The sequence below is a fragment of the Gorilla gorilla genome, chromosome 1 (assembly GCF_029281585.2).
Source record: "Gorilla gorilla gorilla isolate KB3781 chromosome 1, NHGRI_mGorGor1-v2.1_pri, whole genome shotgun sequence".
Lineage (NCBI taxonomy): Eukaryota > Metazoa > Chordata > Mammalia > Primates > Hominidae > Gorilla > Gorilla gorilla.
Window position 1 is genome coordinate 91,080,677 of NC_073224.2, and position 13,038 is coordinate 91,093,714.

The window sequence follows — 13,038 nt, forward strand, 5'->3', positions numbered from 1 at the left end:
ATCTGCAGATTTCTGGGGTTCTCTATCTGTGCAGTTCTTTTCCCTTCCACACTCAGTCTTGAAGAACTGTAGCCACTCAAAGTTCCCTAAACTCCCACCCTATCTTCTCAACTCATGTGTCTGCTGGGCGCCACCTAGCTTCCTCCTCCCTGCTCTGTGGCCTGAAAACTTTCTCTAGGCAGTAGACTCCAGCAATTGTAGGGCTCACCTCATTGGTTCCCTCCTCCAGGGACCACTGCCTTGAGTTGCTTAATGTCTGATGTCTGAAAATGGTTCGTGTATTTTATCTGGTGTTTTTAGTTGTTTAAGGTGGGAGAGTGAATCTGGTCCCTGTTAATCCATCTTGGCTAGAAGCTCATTGATTCCTAGTGGAAATGAACATTTTTTCCATATTTTCTCATTTTTACTTTGAATCCTTTGGTACTTTTACCAGATTGTATAGATCTTGTCTGTGAGACCCAGTCATTTTTCAGTTGGAGACCCCTTGTGAAGTAGCTATCATTTGGATTAAAAGGGGAGGGAGAATGTTACTTAAAACGATGACAAAACTATCTAAATAAAGAAGAGATTGTGTATGTAGGTTATCTTCTTGCCTCCAGCCCTGGCCCAGGTTGGTTTGTCTTGTACAGTGCCACCAGAGTGGTCCTCCTACAGAAGCACATTTGATCATGGTACATCCCTGGGTAAAACTGGCCATGGTCCCCCTCCTTAACATGGCCCTCAGGCCCTGTTTCTCCAGCCTCGTCTTTTCTCTTCACACACCATAAGACCCAGCTCTCCTGCACTACTGGTCCTTCCTCATTTACCATGTGTATACTGTCATACCTCATGCTTTTACAATGCCATGACGCTGAGTTTGGTGCTATTCTTTTGTTTTTCTTGCCTCTTGTGCTTACATGTTTAGCATTTAGTGGTCTGTACTGTAATTTATCCCTCCCTCCCTCCATTTTTTCCTTCTGGACAAGGTGATTGTTGTACATAATTGTATTAGCAAAAGCATCTTGAGATGTATATAGCTATTTTACCTATTTGAGAAATGAGAAAATGCTCAAAAAGGTTAAATAGCTTGTCTTAGATCATATAACTAGTAAGTATAAGAGCTAGTCTGTTGGGCTTCAAAGCTAGACATTAAGCCCTGCTGAGGGGTTCGAAGTGAAAGGGAGAGGTGAGGGACCTACCCTTGGCTTCTAATCTTTCATCCCAGTGAACACCTGGTCAAGTCATATTGTAAAGCAGGGTGATATAGAGGAGGAACAGGGTTGGGAACAACACATGTATTTCCTAAGAAATACTTGTAGCAGTATGTTGTTATGGTGAACAATTTTATCTTATGGTTATTCTTGCAATAGCAGCAGGCAGAAATTTTTGTCAGAGACATCTTTGATGATCCTTACGTACTATGTCAGAAGATCTCCTAATGCTCTTAGTAGATAACTTTTTTTTTGTAAGGATGGAGAATAATAGAATAACACAGGAAAAATTTCCCAAGGCCATCTAATTAACTGAATTTTCTCTGAGAGTTGAAACCCCAAAACAGCCCCCAAAACCACTTACCTATCCATTATTTTAAAAGAGAAAAAAATCTCCAGAGTAAAAGTTTCTATTCTCTTAGTAAATGTTCCAGGGCTTAGCAGCGATAGAATCACAGATTACTTCCTATTTGTTCACTCTTACACTAAAGTGTAAGCAGAACCGTGTTTCACTATTGCCAGTGTAATATCTCTTCCCTGTATTTGAAATGTTCTGTACTGATTCATCACTTTATTCAACCGATTAATGCACTAGCCTCTCTAGGGCCTAGTTTCCTCTTGAATTCAAGAAACAAAATTTAAGCTACTTATGGTTGATTATACCTTTGGAAAACTATTTTGTGTTAATTATACTCAACAAACTTAAGAATGGGGAATAATTTATGCTTGGCGTAAGAATTGATGTATGTTGTCCTCTTAGGGTACCCTCTTTCTAGGGTCAGCATACTGGGAAACAAGTTAATTGTCAAAAGGTTGTTTTGTTGAGTGTAGGATCAGGAAGGGAGAAGGTAAATTGTTGGTTTAAAAGGGAGTTTAATTTAGACCAGGTTTGAATGTGAACAGATTATCCTTTCTGAAGGAAAATGTCTATTCAAAAATTGCAATATTGATTTAAAATGTGCTGACTTGCCCTTTTAGAAGTAAGCTCTTAAAGGGATAGACAGGACTGATAGTCTTTTCCCTAGTAATGAATGTAGAATGAATGAGTCAAAGCACTTTATACCTCTGGCCTTTATAAGAAATACAGCATGTCCAAATCTCACTATCCAACTGTCCTTTCTTGTATTTCATATTGGTTTTCATATTCCTACTTTCATCTTTTCTGAGCTTTGTACTGTGGATAGATGCTTGAGTTAGTTTCTGTTGCACTCCATTTTGCTTCTGGCCAGCCTTACTGCTCAGTTTTATAAACAGAATGTTCCTTCTTGTCAGTTGCTAAATCTTTTATGTATGTTCTGATATTCACCCTATTATTTATTTTAAATTGGACCCATAATAGCAACTGCCTACTTCTTACATATTCAATTCTTCTATGTTCTTTAGACCAAAGAAAGGCATTATTTAGCTTTCTTTCTTAGGTCTAATTTCCTAAACCTTTAAGCTCATCACTGGACCATCTATTGAATTTCTTTATCCTTAGTAAGTTGTGGAGCCCAGAACTAGAAACAGTATTTGAAAATAGTATTGATTGAATGCTAAGTATTAGAAAATATTAGAAGAGAATATGCTGCAATTCTTTGGGTGACTTAAAGTGATGCATATTACAACCTCTTAAATGCAATTGTGTGTTAGAATATTTTTTTTTTTTTTTTTTTTTTTGAGACGGAGTCTGGCTCTGTCGCCCAGGCTGGAGTGCAGTGGCGCAATCTCAGCTCACTGCAAGCTCCGCCTCCCGGGTTCACGCCATTCTCCTGCCTCAGCCTCCGGAGTAGCTGGGACTACACGCGCCTGCCACTACGCCGGGCTAATTTTTTGTATTTTTAGTAGAGACGGGGTTCCACTGTGTTAGCCAGGGTGGTCTTGATCTCCGGACCTCGTGATCCACCCGCCTCGGCCTCCCAAAGTGCTGGGATTACAGGCGTGAGCCACCGCGCCCGGCCAGAATATTTTGTATAATTTCCCTAAGAACTGTTTTCTCTTACCATATATGAGCAAACATACATATTTACGTACATGTACGTATTACATTCATCTTCCAAAATGAATTATTCTTCCACTTGTGAGCCATCCATTTTCTCTCCATTCTCTACCCCTCACCTCTTCAATAAATATACACTTCAAATCAGAATGGGCCTGCCCTGTGACTTTCAGAGCCTCAGAGGGCATGGGTTCATTCCTGCCCAGTCTTGCCCCTTCTTTTACTAACTGATCTTGAAATAAAGTAGTGGTCTTAAATCTTTGTCGATTAATTAGCGAGGGAAGAACAGGGCTGCTGTTCAGCTATAAGCTTTTATCTCTCTTCTAAATGTAACACTGCCATTTCTTTTCATTTAAAGTGAAAGCTATTTCTAGTTTTAAAAATTGAGCAGTGTATTCTATTTAAGCATTAATTACATCAAGACATATTGGAATATGTCTTAAATCTAGTCTTCTGCTTTACCCAAAGGAACGGGAGGATGAAATTGCTACTATGGAGTGCATCAACAATGGCAAGTCCATCTTTGAGGCCCGCTTGGACATCAGCATTTCCTGGCAGTGCCTGGAGTATTATGCAGGCTTGGCTGCATCCATGGCTGGTAAGTCCTCACCTGGTGTCTGTGACCAGCTGATAATGAGGCAGAAGAGCAGGGCCTAGTGGTGAAGGGCAAAGATTTTGGAATTAAGACAAACCTGGGTGAAAGTCTTGGGTTTGTCACTTTCTACCTGGGTGGCCTGGGAATTACTTTATCCTTCCTAATCTAAACTGGAGATAATAATTCCTACCTTCGTGGGTTAAGGATTAAATGAGATAGTGCATGTAAAGCACCTAGCATGATACCTGAGCTTTAGACCAAATTGCTGAAAAACCAGTTTTCACAAGAATCAGTTTGTCATATTTACCAGTTTTATCTATTTAGCAAACTTTTTTTTGACAGTGTATAAAGTTTTCAACAATTGATATTGGAAGGTTGGTAGGGCCTAGGAAGGTTGCAGGGAACTTACGTGCTTCCCCTGCTGTTGAGTGTTCCTCTCATTTCCGTTTTGTTTCATCTAAGCTATCTAATAGAGGCTCAGTAAATTCTTAGAGAATTGTTAAATCAAGTTGGATGAACATGTGTTTGAAGGATAGGCAGGGTTCTCTATGTGGAGAGAATACGTGGAAGCCAGTGGAAGAATGCCTGGAACAAATAGAAGAATGGAGACAGGGTGAGCCTGGTGTATTGGAAGAAGTGGGGAGGCTGCGTTGACTGGAGTACAAGTCAGACTGGTACAGATGTTGGTGAAATCTTGGGGAGCACAGACCTGCATCCTGCTTTACTCCTGTTTTCCCCATAGGTGAACACATCCAGCTCCCAGGTGGATCCTTTGGTTATACCAGAAGAGAACCACTTGGGGTATGTGTGGGAATAGGAGCATGGAACTACCCCTTTCAGATTGCCTCTTGGAAGTCAGCTCCAGCATTAGCCTGTGGTAAGAATGAATTATCCCTCCATTTGAGAGCCATTCGTTCATTCTCTCGTTCGTTCTCTCCCCATTCTCTACCCTTCACCTCTCTATAAACACACACTTTAAATCAGAAGGGGCCTGCTCTGGGATATTCAAAGCCTCAGAGGATATGGCTCGTTCCTGCCCTGCCTTGCCCCTCAAGGAGCATAGTTTAGGTTGTACACAATCATGTCTAGATATTCCCAGGTTTTATTTATTTAATTTTGTATATGAAAAGAAATTTAATTTTTTCTTATTAAATTGAATTAGATTTGTGCTACTTATAAGTTCTCTTCCTTTCTGGACAAGAATTTTAATGTAGGAGTTAGCACTTAGGAGTTTGACTTCATTTACGAAGCAGAAGATAAACTCCTTTCTTCATTTGGGTCTTAAGAGAAATGATAAGCAAGGCTTTGATAAGCTCCTTATCAAAGAGGAGCTTTGGCTGATTGACATAAAATAGTTTTCTTACAGTATTTAAAGAGAAGAATCTTTGAGGAAAGAAGACTAATTTTATCTTAGAAAAAATTGTAATGTTAAAAAGCATTACTGTTAGGACATTATATTGAAATGCAGCTTTTGTCCTGTTGCCATTGCATGTTCTTGTTTTAGCCTATTTCTCTTTGAGATACAGCTGTGAAAGAGGAAAAATAGGCCCAGAATTAAGTCACTAGCTTTGGGGACTCTCATCAAGTGAACCATTCTGGTCTTCAATGTCAACTTTTATAAAATGGAGCTAATGATACCTACTTCATACTGCTGTTGAAAGTGTTAAATGAGATAATATATGTGAAAAGGCCTAGATATGCAAATGTGAGACTGGGCAACTGTAGGGTTTGGGATCTGTTTAATGAGAGAAACCAAGATGAAAAGGACAAGAGTTGTTTACTTATTGATATGGTTTGGCTGTGTCCCCACCCAAATCTCAACTTGAATTGTATCACCCATAATTCCCATGTGTTGTGGGAGGGACCCAGGGGGAGGTAATTGAATCATGGGGGCTGGTCTTTCTCATGCTATTCTCCTGATAGTGAATAAGTCTCATGAGATCTGATGGGTTTATCAGGGGTTTCCGCTTTTGCTGCTGCTTCATTTTTCTCCTGCCGCCAATGTAAGAAGTGACTTTCACCTCCCGCCATGATTCTGAGGCCTCCCTAGCCATGTGGAACTGTAAATCCAATTAAGCCTCTTTCTGTTCCCAGTTTCGGGTATGTCTTTATCAGCAGCATGAAAACAAACTAATATGGTTATTAATAACATTTTTGATGTAGGATTTGGTTGGGGAAGAGGAAACAATTGGAATCATTTTTGAATTGTCCTCTAGTCCTGTTTTCAGGGGATCACTGGTCTTAGAAAGTCTTTTTATGTTTGTGTCTTGGGTTTATGCAGGTAATGCCATGGTCTTTAAACCTTCTCCCTTTACACCTGTTTCTGCATTGCTACTGGCTGAAATCTACACTGAGGCTGGTGTACCTCCTGGGCTCTTCAATGTGGTGCAGGGAGGGGCTGCCACAGGCCAGTTTCTGTGTCAGCATCCCGATGTGGCCAAAGTCTCCTTCACTGGAAGTGTGCCTACTGGCATGAAGGTGAGGACGAAACCAGTATTGGTCAACACACATGGCATTTGGATATGGCAAATCCGGTCCTACCCAGAGTATATTTTGGTGGCTTCTCTTTTGATTTTACCTAGCCTGAATTGGGAATGGGAAGGAGATTTTATTAGGCAGAGGTGTGAAATTTCCTGTAAAAGTATGAAGGGGGAAAGGGAGTACACATGGGGTGATTTGTGTTAGGCCAGGTAGGGGTGGAAATTAACAGCCCCAGCCTAAGGAGAGGATGTGTCTTAGTGGACAGGGGCCTGGGCTGCCACTTGTATTGTTTAGTGACTTAATTTCCTGTATAGAAGGAAGGATTTTTACTCAGGCTATTTCAGATTCATTATTTTGACATTAATTTGTGTTCTGAACTCTGTCAGCCTTAAACACAGTAACAATAACACAAAAGAATTTCTGGCTATGACAATCCTGTGAATTGACAATATTTTTTATTTTTATTTTTTTGAGACAGGGTCTCACCCTGTTGCCCAGGCTGGATTATAGTGGTGTAGTCACAGCTTACTGCAGCCTTGAACTCCTGGGCTCAGGCAGTCCTCCTGCTTCAGCCTCCTAAGAAGCTGAGACTACAGTCATGTGCCACTGTGCCTGGCTAAGTTTCTTATTTTTCTGTAGAGATAGGGTCTTGCTATGTTGCCCAGGCTGGGGCAATATTTTTTAAATGAATTCCCTCTTCTAATGTCAGTGCAACTCTGTGGATTCTCTTCAGTTTTCTGGACTAGAATATTTTAATAGACAAAAGACAAAGCATATTGACAAGAATAAGGCTACAGGTCACAAACAGTTCAAGATGATTTTGTAGGTTCAGGGTCTAGTTGACTTAGCATGCAATATAATTTGTGTTAAAGTTCTGAATACCTTGTCCTTGTTCTGTAAGATCATGGAGATGTCAGCTAAAGGAATCAAACCTGTTACCTTGGAACTTGGAGGCAAATCTCCACTCATCATCTTCTCAGACTGTGATATGAACAATGCTGTGAAGGGGGCGCTGATGGCGAACTTCCTCACACAAGGCCAGGTATGTACCTGTCCCTGGAAGAGGTGTAAAAGGAATCTCTACCCCCTCATCCAACAGTGTGTTTTAAAGCTTTTTGTTTTGCAGTACTTTCAGACTTACAGAAAAGTTGCACAAATAGTACAAAGAATTCCCATGTACCTTTGAACCAGATTTCTCAAATACTAACATTTTAACAGATTTACTTTATCATCTTCTTTATCTGCCTGTACATACGTAGGCATATTAAGTTTTTCTGAACCTTGAGAGTAAATTGTAGACATAAGGCCCCTAACTTCTAAATATAAAGTTCCTAAAAACAAGTGCATTCTTTTACGTAAGCACGGTACACTTAGTAAAGTTAAAAAATTAACATTGATATAGTACTGTTACTGAATCTATAGCCCTTACTCAATCTATAGCCCTTATTCAAATTTTGCCACTTGTTTGACTAATGTCCTCATAGTAAAATAGAACAAAAATGGCTTTTTTTCCGGTTTAGGATCCAGTCAAGGATGATGCATTGCCTTTAGTTGTCTTGTCTTTAATCTCCTTTAGCTGAGAACAGTTCTTCAGTTATTCTTGTCTTTCAGGACATTGACATTTTGGGAGAACAGGCCATTCATTTTGTAGAATGTTCCTTAGTTTGGGTCTGTCTGATGTTTCCTGTTAGATTCATATTATGAATTTTTGGCAAAAATACCACAAACATGATGTCATATCCTACTCAGTGGTGATTTAACTTTGATCACTTGCTTTAAGGTAAGTCTTCACTGTAAAGTTACTGTTTTTTACTTTGTGGTTAATAAGATCTTGTAGGAGGTATTTTGAGACTATCCTGTTCCTCATCAAACTTTCATGCAGTAAATACTTCTTTCACCACTGATGATTCTTGCTGAAAACAATTTTTATTATGGTGGTTGCAAATGGTGATTTTCCAATTCCATCATTTCTTCTATATTTGTTCACCTTCTACTGTAAGAAAGAACTTGCCCTTCACCCCTGTTTGTTTTCCATTCATTTATTTATATCAATATGGACCCATGGATTCTTATTTCATTCTATGTGTTATAATCCAGTACTATCATTATTTATTTATTTTTTATTTTTATTTATTTACTTACTTATTTTTTGAGACGGAGTCTAGCTCTGTCCCCCAGATGGTAGTGCAGTGGCACGATCTCGGCTCACTGCAACCTCTGCCTCCCAGGTTTAAGCGATTCTCCCGCCTCAGCCTCCTGAGTAGCTGGGATTACAGGTGCCCGCCACCATGCCCAGCTAATTTTTGTATTTTTAGTAGAGACAGAGTTTCACTGTGTTGGCCAGGCTGGTCTCAAACTCCTGACTTCACAATCCACCCACTTTGGCCTCCCAAAGTGCTGGGATTACAAGTGTGAGCCACTGTACCCGGCCTTTATTTTATTTTTTTGTTGAGACGGAGTCTCACTATGTCACCCAGGCTGGAGTGCAGTGGCACGATCTCAGCTCACTGCAACCTCCACCACCTGGGTTCAAGTGATTCTCCTGTTTCAGCCTCCCAAATAGCTGGGACTACAGGTGTGTGCCACCACGGCTGGCTAATTTTTTTTTTTTTTTTGAGACAGAGTCTTGCTCTGTCGCCCAGGCTGGAGTACAGTGGCGCGATCTCGGCTCACTGCAAGCTCTGTCTCCTGGGTTCATGCCATTCTTCTGCCTCAGCCTCCCGAGTAGCTGAGACTACAGGCACCCACCACCACGCCCAGCTAATTTTTTGTGTTTTTGGTAGAGATGAGGTTTTACCATGTTAGCCAGGATGGTCTGGATCTCCTGACCTCATGATACATCTGCCTTGGCCTCCCAAAGTGCTGGGATTACAGGCATGAGCCATTGTACCCAGCCTCATTATTTATTTTGATGCTAAAATAATTGCAGATGGCTGGTGGGAATCCATTTCTGTGACCTTTTGATATGCCCTCATTATTCTTTGAATACTTCATTACTTTCTGGCATAGCAAAGTGTTCCAGACTCATCTCATACTTCCCCTGGCTGTGCTCTGGAACCAGCCATTTCTCTGAAGGAGCCCTGGTTCCATTATTGTTTATCTGTTTATTATTAATTTTTGAGACAGGGTCCTGCTCTGTTGCCCAGGCCGGAGTGCAGTGGTGCTTTCTTGGCTCACTGCAATCTTGGCCCCTCCAAGGTCAAACAATCCTCCCACCTCAGTCTCCAGTGTAGCACACCACCACATTCAGCTAATTTTTGTATTTTTTGTAGAGACGGGGTTTCACTGTGTTGGCCAGGCTGGTCTTGAACTCCTGGGCTCAAGTGATCCAAATGCCTCGGCCTCCCAAAGTGCTGGGATTGCCGGCATGTGCCACCATGCCTGGCCTGTTTTTTATTTTTTGTAAATTTTTTTTTTTATGATTTAGAAGGACTATCTTCAAACCAGTACAAGTATTTCATAAATAATATCTGATTGTTTTCTAACCAGTTGAGTAATTTGTTGCACGATAAGCCACCTCACATCTTTCAGCAAGAAAAACACTAAGTCTGAACAGTAAAGACATTACACAATGAGTAAGGACACAATTAAAATCTGCTTTAAATATTTTTTGGGGGGAGAGGACACCACACTTCTCTACTCAATAAAGAGAAACAATTTTGCAGTCCAGAGGTCTTTTATTTTTTTTACACTTATCATGCCATGAATTCATAGGGAATAGGTTCCAGCAGCTCAGGCTCCTTCCCGTTGGTTCTCACACAGTGGGATTCCCTGGGTGGAGTAGGCTGGTGCTTCAGCTGAAACCAGGTACCTTTCTCTTTGGCTTCCTTCTTTTTCTGATCATCTTCTTTCATGCGTTTCAGAAGCTATCTTGGGTCTTAGAGTGCTTAATGTGCTCAATGTGCACATTAATTCTCTTGGCAAGAATTTTGCCCTTAATTTGTTTACAACAGTGCCAACAACATGCTGGGTAACATTGTAGACTCTTCCAGTTTTTCCCAGGTAATGCTTTTGGGGCATTCCTTTTTGAATAGTACCCATTCGCTTGATGTCTACAGTATTGCCTTTCTTATAGATTTGCATGCATGTGGCCCAAGGAACAACTCCATGTTTTCTAAAAGGCCTAGAGAACGTATATTGGGTAATTCTTCTCTTTCCCTGTGTTTGTCGTTTTGGTGAATTACTGAATTACTGGAAGACGGCAGTACCAACCAAAAGCCCTGGTTCCATTTAGTGGTAAATGGTATTTAGAAACCAAGATCTGAGTGCCAGGTGTGCTTATTGCTACTGGTGTATCGTTGCTTCTAGGCCCTCTCAGAGGCCAGTGCTTGGAAATACATGTTAGTATATATGTCTGTGCACATATCTAGTTCTGTATCTGTCTATCTACATAATAATAAGTTCATCCAGATACTTTAATTATAGTCTAATACCAAGGGTTCATTTCTGCCTTCTCCCTTTCCATATTTGTATTTGTTCTCTGACAGTAAGAAATTTGACTCCCATTATCCTCAATGTTTATCTAATTGCTCATCATAGAATACACTTAGTATTCTAATAATAGTAGTTTCAGATTTGTAAATCCATACCTCTGTGGAAAATAAACCTTCTAATTAGAGCTCAGAATTTTTTTACAGTTATTTTTATATTTAGCATGAGAGTATAGTCAGAATACTGTGTTCAAAAGTTACTTGGGTCAGTTCTACACTTCCTTCGCCCTCCTTCAGTGTGGTTATGATACTCATTTAAAATAACAGATTCATTTGTTTGTGTTTGTATTCATTTGGGTTTTATTTCCCCCATCCTTGCTGATTTTAAAATTTTATTTTGATTAGGCAAAACACAAACATGGTTCTAAACATCAGAATTTTACAAAAACAGATACTCAGAAGTGTTACTGCTCCCCATCCTGTGTACTCTGTTTCCAGTGCCTCCTTCCCACCCAGTTTTATCCATCTCCTGTGGGTAGCCAGTCTAATTTGTTTCTGGTTTTTGCTTCCTGTGTTTCTTTTTGCACAAATGAATAGGTACTTGTATATTTCTTATTCTTCTTTCATACACAAAAGGTAGCACATTAGAGGTACTCTTTTGTACTTTGCTTTCTTTGCTATGTGTGTGTGTGTGTGGATGAATATACACACACAAAGAATACATATAGTATATAGAATATATAGAATAAATATATAGAATATTCTACATAATCTGTACTATGTATACTTTATATATGTATATATATAGAGAGAGAGCACTAAAAATAATTGTGACGTAATGTGAATTTATTTTATTATTATTATTTTTTTGAGATGGAGTCTCACTCTGTAGCCCAAGTTGGAGTGCAGTGACACGATCTTGGTTCACTGCAACCTTCGCCCCTGGAGCTCAAGCGATTCTCCTGCCTCACCCTCCCAAGTAGCTGGGACTAGAGGCATGCGCTACCACACCCGGTTAATTTTTTTGTATTTTTAGTAGAGACAGGGTTTCACCATGTTGGCCAGGCTGGTCTTGAACTCCTGAGCTCAGGCGATCCACCTGCCTCAGCCTTCCAAAGTGTGGGATTATAGGCGTGAGCCACCACGCCCGGCATGAGCCACCATGCCTAGTGTGATTTTAAATATGTATCACAATTTATCCGTTCATCTGGCAATGGGGTTATTTCCTTATCTTGGTTATTGTGAATAATGCTGCACTGAGCATGGGAGTGCAGATATGTCTTTAAGGTACTGATTTCATTTCCTTTGGTATATACCCAGAAGAGGAATTGCTGAATCATAGGATGGTTCCATTTTTAATTTTTTTTTTTTTTTTTTTTTTTGATTCGGAGTCTCACTTAGTTGCCCAGGCTGGAGTGCAATGGCACGATCTCAGCTCACTGCAACTTCCGCCTCCTGGGTTCAAGTGATTTTCCTGCCTTAGCCTCCTGAGTAGCTGGGATTACAGGCATGTGCCACCACGCCTGACTAATTTTGTATTTTTAGTAGAGACGGGGTTTCTCCATGTTGGCCAGGCTGGTCTCGAACTCCTGACCTCAGGTGATCTGCCCACCTCGGCCTCCCAAAGTGCTGGGATTGCAGGCATGAGCCACTGTGCCCTGCCAATTTTTAATTTTTTAAAGAGCCCCTATCCTGTTTTCCTTCATGGCTATACTAACTTACATTCTTTTTTTTTTTTTTTTTTTTTTTTTTTTTAGTGAAAGGAAGTTTATTAAGAAAGTAAAGGAATAAAGAATGGCTACTCCATAGGCAGAGCTGCCCCAGGGGCTGCTGGTTGCCCCTTTTTGTGGTTATTTCTTGATCATATGCTAAACAAGGGGTGGGTTATTCATGCCTCCTCATTTTAGACCATATAGGGTAAAATGACGTTGCCATGGCATTTGTAAACTGTCATGGTGCTGATGGGTATGTCTTTTAGCATGTTGATGCATTATAATTAGCATATAATGAGCAGCAATGACGACCAGCGGTCACTCATCACCATCTTGGTTTTGGTGGGTCTTAGCTGGCTTCTTTACCACAGCTTGTTTTATCAGCAAGGTCTTTATGACCTGTATCTTGTGCTGATCTCCTATCTTGTCCTGTGACTTAGAATGTCTAGCTTCTTGGGAATGCAGTCCAGTACGTCTCAGCCTTATTTTACCCAGCCCCTACTTAGGATGAAGTTGCTCTAGTTCAAACACCTGTGACATTTCCCCCCTCCCTTTTATAAAAGAACCCTTAATCCTAAGGGTTGCAGAGGGACAAAGATCCATCTTCTGTAAACTTCTTCATACTGAATAGGGGCAATGATATTCCTGTCTA

At 40.5% G+C, this 13,038-nt stretch overlaps 1 protein-coding gene and 1 pseudogene across 1 annotated transcript in view; one reads left to right on the forward strand and one right to left on the reverse strand.

The window, feature by feature from the left end:
• The window catches only part of ALDH9A1 (aldehyde dehydrogenase 9 family member A1), a 36,926-nt gene that overhangs the window by 12,415 nt on the left and 11,473 nt on the right, over window positions 1–13,038 (forward strand). The window contains exons 3-6 of the mRNA XM_004027824.5: window positions 3,637–3,766; window positions 4,506–4,640; window positions 6,045–6,241; window positions 7,146–7,286. Coding sequence (XP_004027873.3) covers window positions 3,637–3,766; window positions 4,506–4,640; window positions 6,045–6,241; window positions 7,146–7,286 — 603 coding nt within the window. The remainder of the gene's footprint in view (window positions 1–3,636; window positions 3,767–4,505; window positions 4,641–6,044; window positions 6,242–7,145; window positions 7,287–13,038) is intronic.
• On the reverse strand, window positions 9,940–10,989 carry LOC134758576 (large ribosomal subunit protein eL21-like; annotated as a pseudogene).